We start from the raw sequence: 14,181 nt of genomic DNA, 5'->3' as shown, positions 1-14,181 counted from the left end.
TTAGTACAATTTAATAAATTTACCACAGCAGTATGTAATACCTATATAGTAAGGGCAAAAATATACAAAATGTTAAAAAGTAATTGGTCTTGATCACCACCAGGATCAATAGCTTAAAAGGCAATATATAACCTTTTAAAAGTTGTCTGAAGCCCAGAAAATCTTGTATCTTGGTAGTGCTAGTGTAAAAAAGACTTTTGACTTCAGACCAGCCGGGATTTACTACTCAACATAGGCTGAACCAGCTGAATTATGGATTACATTACATTTTTAATATATGGCACTGTAGAAGAGAAACCCCAGTAGGTCAAATGGACTTATTAATCACTACAGCTAAAATAAATACTGTGAATAACATCAACTAATGCACCACAAACTAGATATAGGTAGAGACTTTTAAAGACAGTTGGAACGTTAAGGGTCTCCACTACATATCAAGAATGTCAACTAAAAAGGCATTAAAATGTTCATTAAGCATTCTTAACTTTCATCAACTGCTGCAAACTGATCAAATGTCAAACTGAACCGCACAACGTACACAATCTGTAGATTTGATTATAGAGAGACCAGAACCAACAAAGTTGACTCTAGCCTATTACTTTAAGACTTTACTCCAGATGCTCCCAATTGAGTTTCCTAAAATAATTTATTATTACTTAGGTGATTTGGACACTGACAAATGCTCGAAATTGAAAATTATGATCTGGAATGGAATCAGATCACCTGTTGTAATTATTTTTGCCTTTAACCAAGAAAAGCCAGAGAACATGTTCCATTAGGTAAGCTCATCAAATGAATGAACATTATGCAATACTAGGAAGTAATTAATTGAAGATTCAGACTCAAAGTACTTCTTGAAGTAAATAAAATTATTCTTCTGCATTCTCAATCAAGAAGTGAGACACTGATCTAAAGATTTCCAAAGATGCAATTTTTATTTATAATTTCTTCAGAGAAAATGTACTTGCCATTTTCACCTTATTCTTCTGGAAGCGCTTCCATGTTGGTTCTAAGTTATTTAAGATATTATGAAATTTAAAGAGTACCTGTAATCTTGATTTATTGTTTTTCTAACGTCACCTACAATTATTATTACTTTAACTACCTGCATAGCTGGCAACAATGCCAGGAACAGTACCTGCAGTTCTTCATTAGATATTTGTTCTGTTACTTGGTAAAATAAAAGCTAAGCAGCATAAAATTAATCCCATTGCACTGTAGCTACAACTGAGGATGATAACTTTTGATATAAGAATTTTCTAGCAATGTAAGTTTTACCAAAAAGCAACAGACTTATGGCTGTCAATGTTGTGCAGGTGGAAAAAAAAAAAAAAAAAAAAGGTTGAGAAGACTGTAATTGGATGCTCAATTAAAGGAGGGAAGGGAAAACAGTGTACTGAACTTGCATTTTATGTTAGTCATAAACAACTACTTAGAAATAAGAAAATTAATCTTGGCTTTGGAGACTAGCATCAAGCATATTTTCCAGGTCCATCAGATTTAGCTCACCTTCTGCTTTGTAAAGATGTTTCTTAATTATTTCTTTTAATTGTAATAGCATAAAAATGAAAAACAAAGAAAAAATAAAAAATTGGGATTAACAAAACCTTACTAAAGAGAGAAATGTAGGTGGCTGCTTTTATGGCTTGGGAAAAACGTATCACAGGCCAGTAATATGGCCTGGGAAAAAAATGCCCTTTGCCAACACCTCCCCTATAGATAAAGCAGGCTGCAGTGCTGCTGTCTTTTTGATCAAGAGAAGAAATCCCACGCCAATGACTGTTTCCCCTGACAGACTGCTTGTCCTTTTTAATGTTACATGAGAGCACCAGCCTGAATTTCCCTCCCCTCAGAGCTAGTACCACTACCACTGATTAGAGATGCTGGTCTGCCTAGGGGTACTCACTTCTTTGGCCAAGGCTGTTTAACCTGTTGTGCTCCTTTTATTCCCTACTTTCTCCTTTGGAGATAGAAACTTTGCCTTTTTTATGGATCTTACAGCATGCTCATTCTCCTAACAGACCTTCCTCTAAATTGTTCAGTAATTGGTCCATCATAAGAGAGGTTCAGCTCTTGTTACGCTCCTGGCTTTGGCAAGAGACTATCATGCTCAAAAACACTGGTGAAATATCTCCGTTACTGATAATTACAGCACAGGCCAACACGTTTTCCACGCTGCTAAAGCATAGAAATCACTATTTATGGTACCTTCTACCTTCTCACACACAGTTGCAGAAAATCTCATCATACTCTTCATTTTCTTCCCCATACACTACTGTTCTTTGTCCTTTTGTTTGCTGAGATAATTATTACACCAAGATTACTACAAACAGAATAACAAAAAGAACATAAAAACTGGCAGTGGAAATAGGTCCACTGCACTATCTCCTTCAGATAGCTAATCCACGGGCCCTGCTCAAAGCTCATCATAAAAATGAGACCATGAATTATGGTAAGATTTACCAAAGTGGTTCAACAGCCTAGGAGTCTGACTCCTAAGGACTTGGACTCCTAAATGACCTAGAGTTTCCACACAAAATCTTTATAATAGTTTAACTTAGTTTTAGTTAACTATGTGAAATGTGTGTGTGTGTGTGTGTGTATTCACTCATGCTTGGAAAAGTGCTGATACAAAACTTCCTTATCAGTCAGGGAAACTGCCCTGTGAAACTAACTTCAGATTCCCTCAAAGTGGTACCAGTTAAAAAAAGGTATAAAAATCGTAATTTTATTCAAATCAGTGTAACTTCACATAGTCCAAAAAGTTGGATTTTGCTCCAAAGACAGGAGGAAAAGCAAGGGCAACAAAACAGTTTGACTGACAAATCATGGAGACACTCATGATAATTTTATGACCACAGTCCCCCTAGACTGTAAAATTTTCCTTAAGTTGTTGCCATTTTTTAACTTGTCTGCTTTTCTTTTTGACCATCACTCCTAAAAAAAAAAAAAAAAAAAAAGGCGTACAAGCCCACGCCAAGGTTGGGGAGCTGCGATTTGCAGTACTGCTTGATGCCCTTCCCTTCCTACTGCACCTCCCCTGCAGCAACTGGCTGCAAGCCTGTAACTTGAAGGCAAGCAGTAACTAAGTAACTAATAAATAAGGAGTATACCACTAAAGTAAACAGTACCCTAGCTATAATTAGCTAGCACAGACAAGCTGCTGGTGGTAGATGTCTCTCCGAGTTCCCTCAGGCCCTCTCCAGCCCAACTCCCCCACAGAATCCCTTTAACCAGCATGCTCCTGTTTGACTCCAGGCAAAACAAAAACAAAACCCCCTTTTTTCCTAGTCACTCACTAGAACAGAGTATGTAACAAAAGGAACACCAAGATGAAGATCCCACTATCAGATATTTTTACTATATTATTTATTTGAAAGCAAAATACAGCTGGTAATTTAAGACACATCGGGAAACTTAATAAACCTGCATTTAATACGCACTAATAGTCCCAAAAACTTTCGTGAGACACTTTTCAAAAGCATGCAATATGCCCATTTCTAGAAAGAAAACCCTGGTTTTTACCGTCGGGAAAAAAAAAAAAAAAAAAAAAAAAAAAAAAAAAAGAGAGAGAAATAAAGCATTTCCTGCAACAGAATCAGTTATGGATTAGCAAGCCCACTTCATGCAATAGGAAACACAAGGAGATTGACAGGAACACTGACAGACACAGTGATCCAACAAAGGCTGACTGCATGTCATTAATGCTCTACACGAGGCCTGTTACTAACTTCAAATGAACTAACCACTGTGCTTAAAGTTAAGCGTATGCACATGTCCTTGTGTTTGGAGCTCAAATCCTTCACACTTCTTGCAAACGTGGCAAACAGGACCCGTATTACTCTCTCTCTTACAAGCAGAGGATGTGCAATACACACTCTTCATGTAAACTTGCAGACCATTTTTATCAAAGCTGAAAGGCTACTTTCAGCTCAAAGTTTAAATATCTGAGCCACACCTTTGAATTTTATCATTGTCGAATTTCAAATTCCAAAAGAGGAATGTGGACGGTGGGAAGCTGGTCAGCATATGTGGAAGAAGCATGAACCTTCATTTCCACAATGCGCCACAAACTGCTGATACTGTGTCACTTCATAAGGACATCGCTTAGGAAACCTGTAGTAGGGACTTGACTCCAACATTTCTGCAATATACATATGGATGATATTGCACACATTAAATACTCCCAAACTGATAAAGAGATTTACAGTCTCTAAAGAGACTTACATTCAGATTTACAGTACAATCTTGGAAGACTGGTATAGGGTAAAAGGAAACCATGAAAGGCCTGTCTTGCTTCCTCTTCCTTACACACTGAGCTTTTTTTCAATACAAACTACTTAAAATGAAGTGATATTTTTTCACTATATGTAATAAGACAGCAAGTTCTAAATAAAAATGTTTGTCTGTCAGGCTTTTTGCCTTTTTTTTTTTTTTTTTTTTAAATTCAAAAATCTCTTTATCAACAGAATATTGTAAGGCAACGTTCAACTGCAGCATAATGCATAGTGGTGGTAAGAACCATTTAAGGAGCATCAATACAGAGCTTCAGCAAGACTTCAGAAAGCTTGTACGGATAACTTCATATTTTCAAAAAAGAGGAGCTTTCTTGATAATTCCAAACTGTTTTCTCAGTATCTTATATTACAAAATGTAAAAGAGACTCCCAGACAGATTTAATTAACCTGCAAGAAGATCTCTGAAACAGTCAAGACTTAACAGAGGCAGACTTTTGATACTGCTGTTTAGAAGGGGGGCTTGGATAAGTTTGGTTCTGCAATTTACATCAGATAGAACAAGAAGACCTGGTCAGTAGTTCTAGGTAATGTGTGTACATTAGAAGCTGGCAACAGGATTCCCATGAAGTTCAAATCTATTTGCCTAAAGGCTCAGTATAAACTCAAATGTTAAATTAATGTTACCCTAATTGTCACTCTGTATGACCAATATATTACTTGACTTCCTGTAACGAATCAGGCTGGAAATATCCAAGAATTGGCATCCTAATAAATTTCAAGTTCTCTAGACTTTTTCAAAACCTTAGCTTCAGTAAATTTATGGGGTTTTTAGACAAAAAGAAAAGTAACTATTCAAGAAAATTTTTCCAGGATTGAATGAGCTGGAAAGGAGAAGAAAATTAATCTATTTGATGATTCATCTGACTCTAGAAGAGAAGGATCAATGAAAAGGGAAATTATCACTTTAAAATACAGGTTTAAATCTTTCCATGTATATGTTGAGAAGTTACACCTTGGAAATTTTCTGGTCAGGTCTTAAAAGTTATTTTCACTGACATCTAAAAATGTCATAGTACCTTGGGCCTTACCTTCTGAAGTCAATGGAAAGACTGAAGTCAATTTTGACAAACCCTTAGCAAGACCCTTTCAGAGTTTTTTTTTTCTTAGTCTTATCAGTTTTATTTAGCCAGAAGAAAGAAAAATTCTGAAATTGTAAGTGTCAGAAAAACAGGGACTGCAAAACGTATTTAATCCTTCAGTGTCTGAAAATCAGGAAGACAAATGGAGAGGACAATTGAAAACACAGAAAAACCCAACCCAAAACCAACTCCCAAACAAAAACTGAAAAGCAAGCTCACATACCCTCTGTCCCCACAAATCCTCAAGGTAGCTGCCTTTTTCAAGAAGTAAAACAATACTGTTTCACAGTAACAGCAGCAGATGTCTACAGGGATTGACAAATAATAGATGAACTATTAACTACTCAAAAGTTGTTTAGCCAAGTTCTCATTTTCCACGCTAATAAGCCGCACACACTCTAAAGTATCCATAAATAAAAAGATTGTCTTTAATATTACCACACTGATAAAATTATTATTTTTTTAAAATGCAATAATTTTTATTTTTTAACCATGGAAGATGAATTTAATTTAAAAAACCCAATAAAACACTATTTAAGACTCCAGTAAGAAACCTTTGAAAAGCAGAGAAAGAAATGCTCTGATGGTCTCCTTCTGTGTGCTAGATCAACACCATGCAGTCAGATGGGATCAACTACCATTTCCATCTCCAAATAAAGTAAAAATCAAATTTGTCTTGGCCAATAAGGAAAAATGATTAATATCACTGAACCTCTGTCAGAATATTTTGTGTTACATAGATCAAAGGAATACATACAGTATGCAAACCTGTTCTACTAGTAAAAAAGAATGTTTTTGTTGGCACAGAGCCACTTTCTGTTTTCTTGCATTGCTGCCTGGCTTTTTCCTCCTGTCAACTGAGATCCATGCGAAATTGTTCCGCTGCCTCCTGACTCACTGTCTGTATTCATTTTAAAAATGGAAAAAAAGAAGACTCAGGGAACTACAGGCCGCTCAGTCTTGCCTTTGTGCCTGGCAAGATCATGGAGCGGATGGCCCAGGAAACTACACCAGGGCACATGGGAAATAAGGAGGTGATTGGTGACAGCCAACGTGGCTTCACTAAGTGCAAACTGTGCCTGATGAATTTGGTGGCCTTCTCTGACAGGGTTACAGCATTGGTGGATAAGGGAAGAGCAACCGATATCATCTCCCTGGACTTGTGCAAAGCGTCTGACACTGTCCCGCACGACAACTTCTCTCTAAATTGGAGAGACATCGATTTGATAGATGGATCCCCATTGGTGTGTAAAGAAATTGGCAGGACAGACACACTCACAGAGTGGTCAACAGCTGGATGTCCAAGTGGAGAGCAGTGACACGTGGTGTTCCTCAGGGGTCAGTGCTGGGACCGGATGGGGATGGGGAGGGACTCTTTGTCAGGGAGTGTAGGGATAGGATGAGGGGTAAGGGTTTTCAACGAAAGAAGGCAAATGCAGATGAGATCTAAGGAAGAAATTCTCCCCTGTGAGGGCGGTGAGGCCCTGGCAGAGGTTTCCCAGAGCAGCTGTGGCTGCCCCCTCCCTGGCAGGGTTCAAGGCCAGGCTGGACGGGGCTTTGGGCAACCTGGGCTAGTGGAAGGTGTCCCTGTCCAGGGCAGGGGGGTGGAGCTGGATGGTCTTTAAGGACCCTTCCAACCCAAACCGTTCTATGATTCTATGATTCCTGCCTGCTTGTAAAAGGCTCAGAAATTCATTTCTAACATTCACTCCAAATTAAAATTATTAATCATCACCATAAACACAGCATTATCCATCATCTTTAATGCCTTCCTACTTCTTACAACTAAGTCTGTAAAATGCGTTGTCATGTTTAAAAATCTTGTTTCACAAAATAAAACCAGAATTCTAAAAAGCCAGAACGTGTTCATCATGGGCTAAAACACAGTTTGAAATTAATTTTTTAAAAATGGAAATTCATCATTGGGGCAATTTCTTTTTAAATTGAAATATCATTTATTTAAGAATAAGAAAAGCGGGTGCAACTATTAATTAGGAGAACATCCATATAGTCTTTCAAAAGACTGATTTTCAAACAGACATTAACATATGCCTTGTGAATTATTTTAATATATATTTGACTTCTGAAAATAGGAGGTAAAACAAGACAGAGAAGCTGAAGCTAAACTTAAGATTTTCAAAGATTCATAAAGTAGCATGCATGTAATTCTATTAAAAAATTACAAGGACAAACTCTTTAACTTTCTTCTACCTCCTTAAAAATTCAAACCCCTATATTTAACTGATAGTTTTGGGATACCTCAAATGAAGTCGTAACTGTCAGCAGGAGTGACATCCTATACCAAAACAAGTCTGAGATAACCGCTGCATTTTACCATGTCAGTGATACATGGAGCAAAGAGTGCTTGAAAAGGCAATGATACAATAAATCATAAAAATTCCTCCTGTTCTGCTGTTAGACTACAGGTTTAAAAGCTCAAAAAGCAAGCTTTAACTTCTTGGACCATAAACACTTGTAAAAGGTGTTCTGGTCTATTGTATCTGCTTTCATATAACTCAAGTTTAACAAGTGTAACGAATCTTTAGATTCCAGTGCTTTCTAAACATATCTTGACCACTTTTTAAAAAAAAAAAAAAATTATCAAGAGCCAACTATATAGTATGAAGACCAAGCTGAGACTTGAGTTGTAGAACAAGTCATTCCAAGGATCTTTGAAAGTGGATGCCATAAAATTACTTTAGTTCCAGAAAGGTGAAGGAATAGCCTAAAGATTTGCTCAGAGCATGGTAATCCCACTGGCTGGTGTTTTTCCCCAAAATAAAAGATTGGTTCTAATTCTTTCAGATCTGTCAGAAGCAGTTATGCCTCACAGTTATGTTGGCTGATTCATGAACTTCTAAATCTGCATGATATTTGTTGAGTAGACACTTTGGAGAGAACCCAATGCACAACGATTCTGTAACAAAGACTTCTGCAAGACACACTATACATCTATTTTTGTTTAAAAGGGCAAGAAAGGAAGGAAACAAGGCCAGGTTTTCCAAAAGACAGCTCTGTCATGCTTTTCTATTGTGTCCGACCCCTTCCAAAGATAAAATTACCTAGTATCCTGAATTCTTCTTAATATTGTTAAAATAATGACTACGGATTTGAGGAATAATTGCAGGGGTTGCCGAAATGTCTATGGATAATCCAAGCATGAAGTGAGAATGCCAGATGTAATGTGTGCAAACAAATTAATCACATTCAGTGCTGGATAACTAAAAAGTGACTGCAGTCAAAAGTACTTTTTTCCAACTATGTCACAGTACCCAAGTGCCTCTCAAATAATCAAGAATTCATCCTTACATTTCCGCTTAGAAATAAGGAACTACTAGTAGTATAAAGATCTGATAAAGAGGAATATTAAGTAAGTTTTCTATGTCTGCATTTGGAAGTCTCTGGTATAACAAAGATTTCCAAGTCTCAAACCAGAATCTTAATCGCGCTTTATACAAAACCTTAACATCGAAACAGCTTTAAAATGCTCAAATTATACCATCTGAAAGTTGAATTTAATTTAAAAAATGTGGTGCGTTGTACCCAAAATACATTTCACTATTACTTTAGTAATTAGCTTTTCTCTACACAAAACATCACTGTAGTTGGTTTTGGATTTTCCAGGTCTTCAACGACATTATCTTTCTTGATTAATATAATGGTTGTAATATACTGGATGAGAAAAGACACAAAGTAATCAGATCTCCCTTGACTGCTGGCCCAACATATGGTCTTGCAAGTTTTGGAATACAGTGTTTGGGATAGTTTGCTGAATATTCTTAAGATGACTGCTCTTCCACTATGTGAAAAAGAGGGTTTTTTCTTATCCCTAAAATGACTGTCTTCAATAAGCGGTGATTCACTGAACTAGCCCTGAAGCTGCCTTTGGAAGCTCAGTATTCAAAAAACATCTGTGCCAGCAAGTACCAGGAGAGGGCTTTCACTTGATATTTAAACAAACTATACCCTCAGATATTTCAAACATATACTCTATATTTATGTATTTTGAGATACTAGCCATAGGTCTTGATGAAAATCCAGATGATTTTTTTATTATTATTATTCAATATGGAAAAATACTTGCATTTAACCTCTACACTTTAATTCCTTAGTCAAAAACAATGGATTCTGAAATATGCCAATTTTGCATTCATGCCACCTTAGCACTACTCAAATATTTAACTTGTAAACCTAGTGTTGGGATGATTAATGCTTTTCTTAAAGCTTTAACTCTTACAATTACATGAAAATATTCATAAAACCAATTTTTAATCCTAATTCTTAAGACCCTTACAATTCAAGAAAAAAAAAAGACTGAAAAAGTCAACTGAATAGATTCAAAATCTGTAAGGTAAACAAAAGCAACTTCAAATTTATTATTTTTAATCTGACATAACTAAAGATACTGACTAAAGAGCTGAAGTGGTTGTTGTCTTCCCTCTCCTATGTCATTTAGTGCCCTACCTTTGCCGTGCACTGCTGTGTACCAACACAAGCATTAACAGGACCCACACAGCAAATAAGAATTAGGCAGTATTGCTGCTAAATGCATAACATGGTACAGGATTGTTAGATGCTTAACTTGATAATCATGCATTAAATTTGACAAAGCAGTAACATTTAAAGATATATTCCAATAATTTTGTCTAGCATCATTAAATAAATTTTAAAAACTATCAAATTCTGCAAATGCAATATTTTCAAGTCTGCAAGGCAGAGAAGCTGAATTCTTCCAAAGGTATCTCATTTCTTTTTACCCTTTCTCTTTCACTCTTGATCTAAACCGCATTATAATAATAAGCAGGCTGAATTACTGATGAGCTGTTGGCTGCTGCAGAGGAAGCTGTGTTTCCAGCAGATTATCTAAAATACAAGAAGACAAGAAAGGTACTAAAAAGAAAGTGAATGAAGAGCAGGTGATCTCAAGTTTGCTGTCTCTGCCTTGTTCTAAGTTCCTTTCCCAGTGCTCACTGGGCTCTAGGCCAAACTACTTCAGCAAGCTAAGCAGAAACTATTCACTTTTTATTGTTGTTAGGTTAGTTTTCTGCCAATTTATCAAATGGAAACGGGTTAGCACAGGGTACAACAAGAGCCAGAGCCAATGAAAGGGAAGCGGCAGGAATGCACATTACTAGGGACTGGGATAGAGATCACAGTCAGATTAGCTCAGGCGACTGTGATTACACAGTCTGAAACTAGTTACACATTGGTGGTAGCGTTATTTGAAGCGTCTAGCCCCTGCTCATCCATTTTTCTATAAAATCTTTTTTCCCCATTTTTTGGAAAGGAATTTTTCATATGCCTGCGTGGAGAAGTGAATCAAAGAACATATATGATGTAAAAATAACCTCACTCCAAAACTGCTAATTTTCCAACTCCCCAAGTAGAAGTAATCAAAAACCCAGTCATACTAGTACGGAAGACCCAAATTATGGGCCTGGCCTTGTTAATTTAAGGTAATCCTGCCATCCGAAGAAAACTCTATTTAGCTATGGCCTGAAAAGAAGCAAAGAAGTCCAAAATGAGTCCTGGAAATGTGAGACAGAAAACAAGTTTAAAGAAAACACTCTTGAACAAAGTGCTGGTGGAAAAATATTTGCAATTATGAGCCCAAGTTTTTTCACATTTATAAAGGCTGTATAAGAGCTGTTTCTCTGTATACAACAAACAGTACTTGTCACAGAAACACTAAGCTTTTCCATCAACTACTTCTCCATCACTACTTCCTAAATTGACCTCCTGCTCAGATCAAAAGGGTATTATTAAAAAGATCCAATTTCTAAAGAGAAATTGTGAGCTAGTATTTCTGTTGAACCAAGAAGTTGGTCTGAAATCCAACACTTATCCTTGAAAAAAACAACCAATGCAGCTAAGTAAAATATCAAACAAGAATTAGCTCAGAAGAGGAAAAAACATAACATGCAGGGGTGGATGATCTGTAACTGATATCTCTTTGGATCAGCAAATGTGCAGTGTCCTAGCTGCAACAGAAGCAGACATACAGGTAAAAAAAATATTAATGTGGAACAGCAACTTTAATGACAAAAACTGGATGTTTTGACAAAAAAAGGGCAGGCCAAGAGAGCTCTTGCCAAGGCAGACCTTGCAAACAGAGATTATCAGTAACAAGGATTTAAGAAGCTTAAAAATTGCTCAGAGAAATCAGAGGGTCATAGACCACAGTGGAAGTCAGACATCTGAAGGTGAAACTGGGCTAAGGGATGTCTGTAAGAGAGGACATAGTCTTATTAGTTTTCTATGTTTATAACCTCCAGAAAACCAAAGAGAAATCAGATAGTCTTAGACAAACAAATTTCCAGTACCCTTTTTTAGAGTGAAACATTTCTGAGGAGCCCTCATTGTCCTACATTCATAGCAGCCCTAATAAGTAGCTCAGAAAAATAACAGAACGATGGAGTTTCTAGCAGCCAACCTGCATGAGACAAGTTTCTACAGCACTTTAGATCCTATCCCCAGAAAAGACATTGAATAATCCAGATACAGAACCCAAGTCCTTGAAATCAGCTTGCAGGCAGGCATTAATGTGAGTGGCTAGAAGCCACAAGGAGAGGGATGGGAGTAATTCAGTTTGAACTGGCAGAAGAACCACACAATTAATGACTCAAGAAAATCCATGTATCGGCAAAAACTTCAAGGATTATTTGTAAATTGAGTAACACAGAAGTTCAGCAAAATCTGGGCTAGGGGAGCAACAAAAGGAAGCAAAAATCTCCAGAAGCCTTCGGAGTTTGTTACAGGCCTTTATCTTTCCTTGAAGCACTGTACCAGGAGAGTAAGGAGCTTCTGGAGAGAGAGGGAACCTGTTCACCATAACCCATACAGATATACAGCGCTCAATAAAATGTTTCACCGAAGGTGACCTCATTTTGGTTCATTCAACTATAAAAGTTTAAAAAAGGATCCTTTTTTTAAAAAGGGGCAATAGTCAATAAAAATTAAACTCTGGTACTTAGGAGAAAATATTCCGTTTGTCACGGGAAGACAAGCAGGGAACATACATCTGTTAAAATCTGAAGGGATGCATGTACTCTTAGAAGGTTCAAATTATGTTTAAATTAATCTTGTATGAAAGCCAAAGCTATCACTATCCAGTTGTTGAGCTTCTAATGAAAGCTTCTTTTGGCCTGTTGCTGCAGAATTTCTTACAGGTGTGTATAGAGAACAGAATTCTTTACAGAACGTAAGACAATGAGGGAGACTGAAGGTAAGGGAATGCAACAGGACAACACCAAACTCAGGAAGCTCCCTCAGTCTGAAACTAATTTGACCAGAAAACAGGAGCACTTCCTATATAAATATCTGAAGTCATCAGTCAACTTCAGAAAATAAACAAGGTCCACTTCTATTCCTAGCTCAGCTAATTCCTTAGCACTAATCTTAGCACATGAAAAGAAAGAGAACTCAGATAAAAGCTATCCAAAATGGGAAACAAAAAGGCCTTTGGAAATGCCTGGCATTTAGACAGTCAAATGTCTGAGCCAAAACTGTTAGTCAGTTATTCAAAACAAAATGTTTGCATTTTCCTCAGAACAGACATATAATAGGGAGAATTACTTTGACTCCTATTGTGTAGGCATATTTAACAGGAACAAAAGCAGCCCAACCGTACCTGTACTGAACAACTCAGGACTCTTAGAGTTATCCAAGGTAATACAAACGTGTTACCCTAGTTCCCCACATCAGTTAATATGATCACGCTTTTGACGATTTTGCATTCCATTGTGTACTATAGTTACCTCTCCTTCTAAGAGAACAGGAGAATCATGTAACAAGTCTGATTCTACTTCTAGAGCACGGTATTCTTATTCAAATTACATAAAATTTATCACTACAAACTTATCTTTGCAGCTGTGGGGGTCAATCAGCCATTCTGTAAAATATTTTGACACATATTTGTCACAAAAGCACGCTACCGGTATTACTACAAGCTCTCGGTCCGAACTGGAGGCAAGACTACAGCTATGTTTTTGTGGGTAGTTCTCCACGCCCTGTTCTTTTTTCTGTTTACCTTTGGATTATGTGGAGGAGAAAAACAGTATAAAGGCAGTGAACAGTTTAAGGGAGAGACTTACACTTCACATTTAACTTATTTTAAAAAAATATTATTTCATTATCTGTTGAAATTTAGCACTTGAAAATACAGCTAAGAGCAGATGTCATTTTAACTGTGGCAAGATAAACTGGACTCACAGTCCTTCTAACTTGCATCACCTTTTCCAAGTTACACAGTTCACTGAGAATACTGGCATGTAGCATCTCTAGTTATTCCTACCAGGTTTTGAAATAATAACTTATCTTATTGTATATAGACATATACCTCTCCTCCTATGGTAAGCAGTCCAGGAGAATCAAGCTTCCGTTTCTTCCGGGGACCGATAGCTGCCAGTGCAGTTAGATTGGCATCCCTCTGCCTCATTTGTGCAAGTTCTTGTTGCTGCATCTGTCAGAGAGAGAAACCCTGTTCAGTTTTTATTCTGTTGTCATTTCAAAGAGTTATTCTCAGACCTGCAAGCATGAGGTGGAAGTCACACATGAGCAATCCCTAACAGTACTTTGCTGTTCCTAGAAATACCATTTTAGCAACTCAAGCATGCAGCCTTGCAGTAGAGTAATAATGAAGATACAGAAGTTCTCCTGACTTTCCACAGATTTCTGCTTCCAAATAACTCAACTGTTTTTGAAAACTCCATCCTTATCCTTGAAGATTGCCTTTGCCAGTTAAGTACTAAGTACACATCTCCAGTTTAAGATTGACATGAAGAGTGTAAATACCAATTCAAATA

The 14,181-nt window shown here is 37.0% G+C and overlaps 1 protein-coding gene across 3 annotated transcripts in view; it reads right to left on the bottom strand.

Moving 5' to 3' along the window:
• The window catches only part of LOC113484284 (transcription initiation factor TFIID subunit 4-like), a 148,929-nt gene that overhangs the window by 32,792 nt on the left and 101,956 nt on the right, over positions 1 to 14,181 (bottom strand). For all 3 annotated transcript variants that reach the window (XM_026856570.1, XM_026856569.1, XM_026856571.1), the window contains one exon: positions 13,716 to 13,838. In XM_026856570.1, coding sequence (XP_026712371.1) covers positions 13,716 to 13,838 — 123 coding nt within the window. The remainder of the gene's footprint in view (positions 1 to 13,715; positions 13,839 to 14,181) is intronic.

This window comes from Athene cunicularia (genome assembly GCF_003259725.1).
Source record: "Athene cunicularia isolate RWA chromosome 11 unlocalized genomic scaffold, athCun1 chr11_part1, whole genome shotgun sequence".
Taxonomy (NCBI): Eukaryota; Metazoa; Chordata; class Aves; order Strigiformes; family Strigidae; genus Athene; species Athene cunicularia.
The sequence above is the reverse complement of the archived record's forward strand: the minus strand, read 5'-3'. Positions and strand labels throughout refer to the sequence as shown.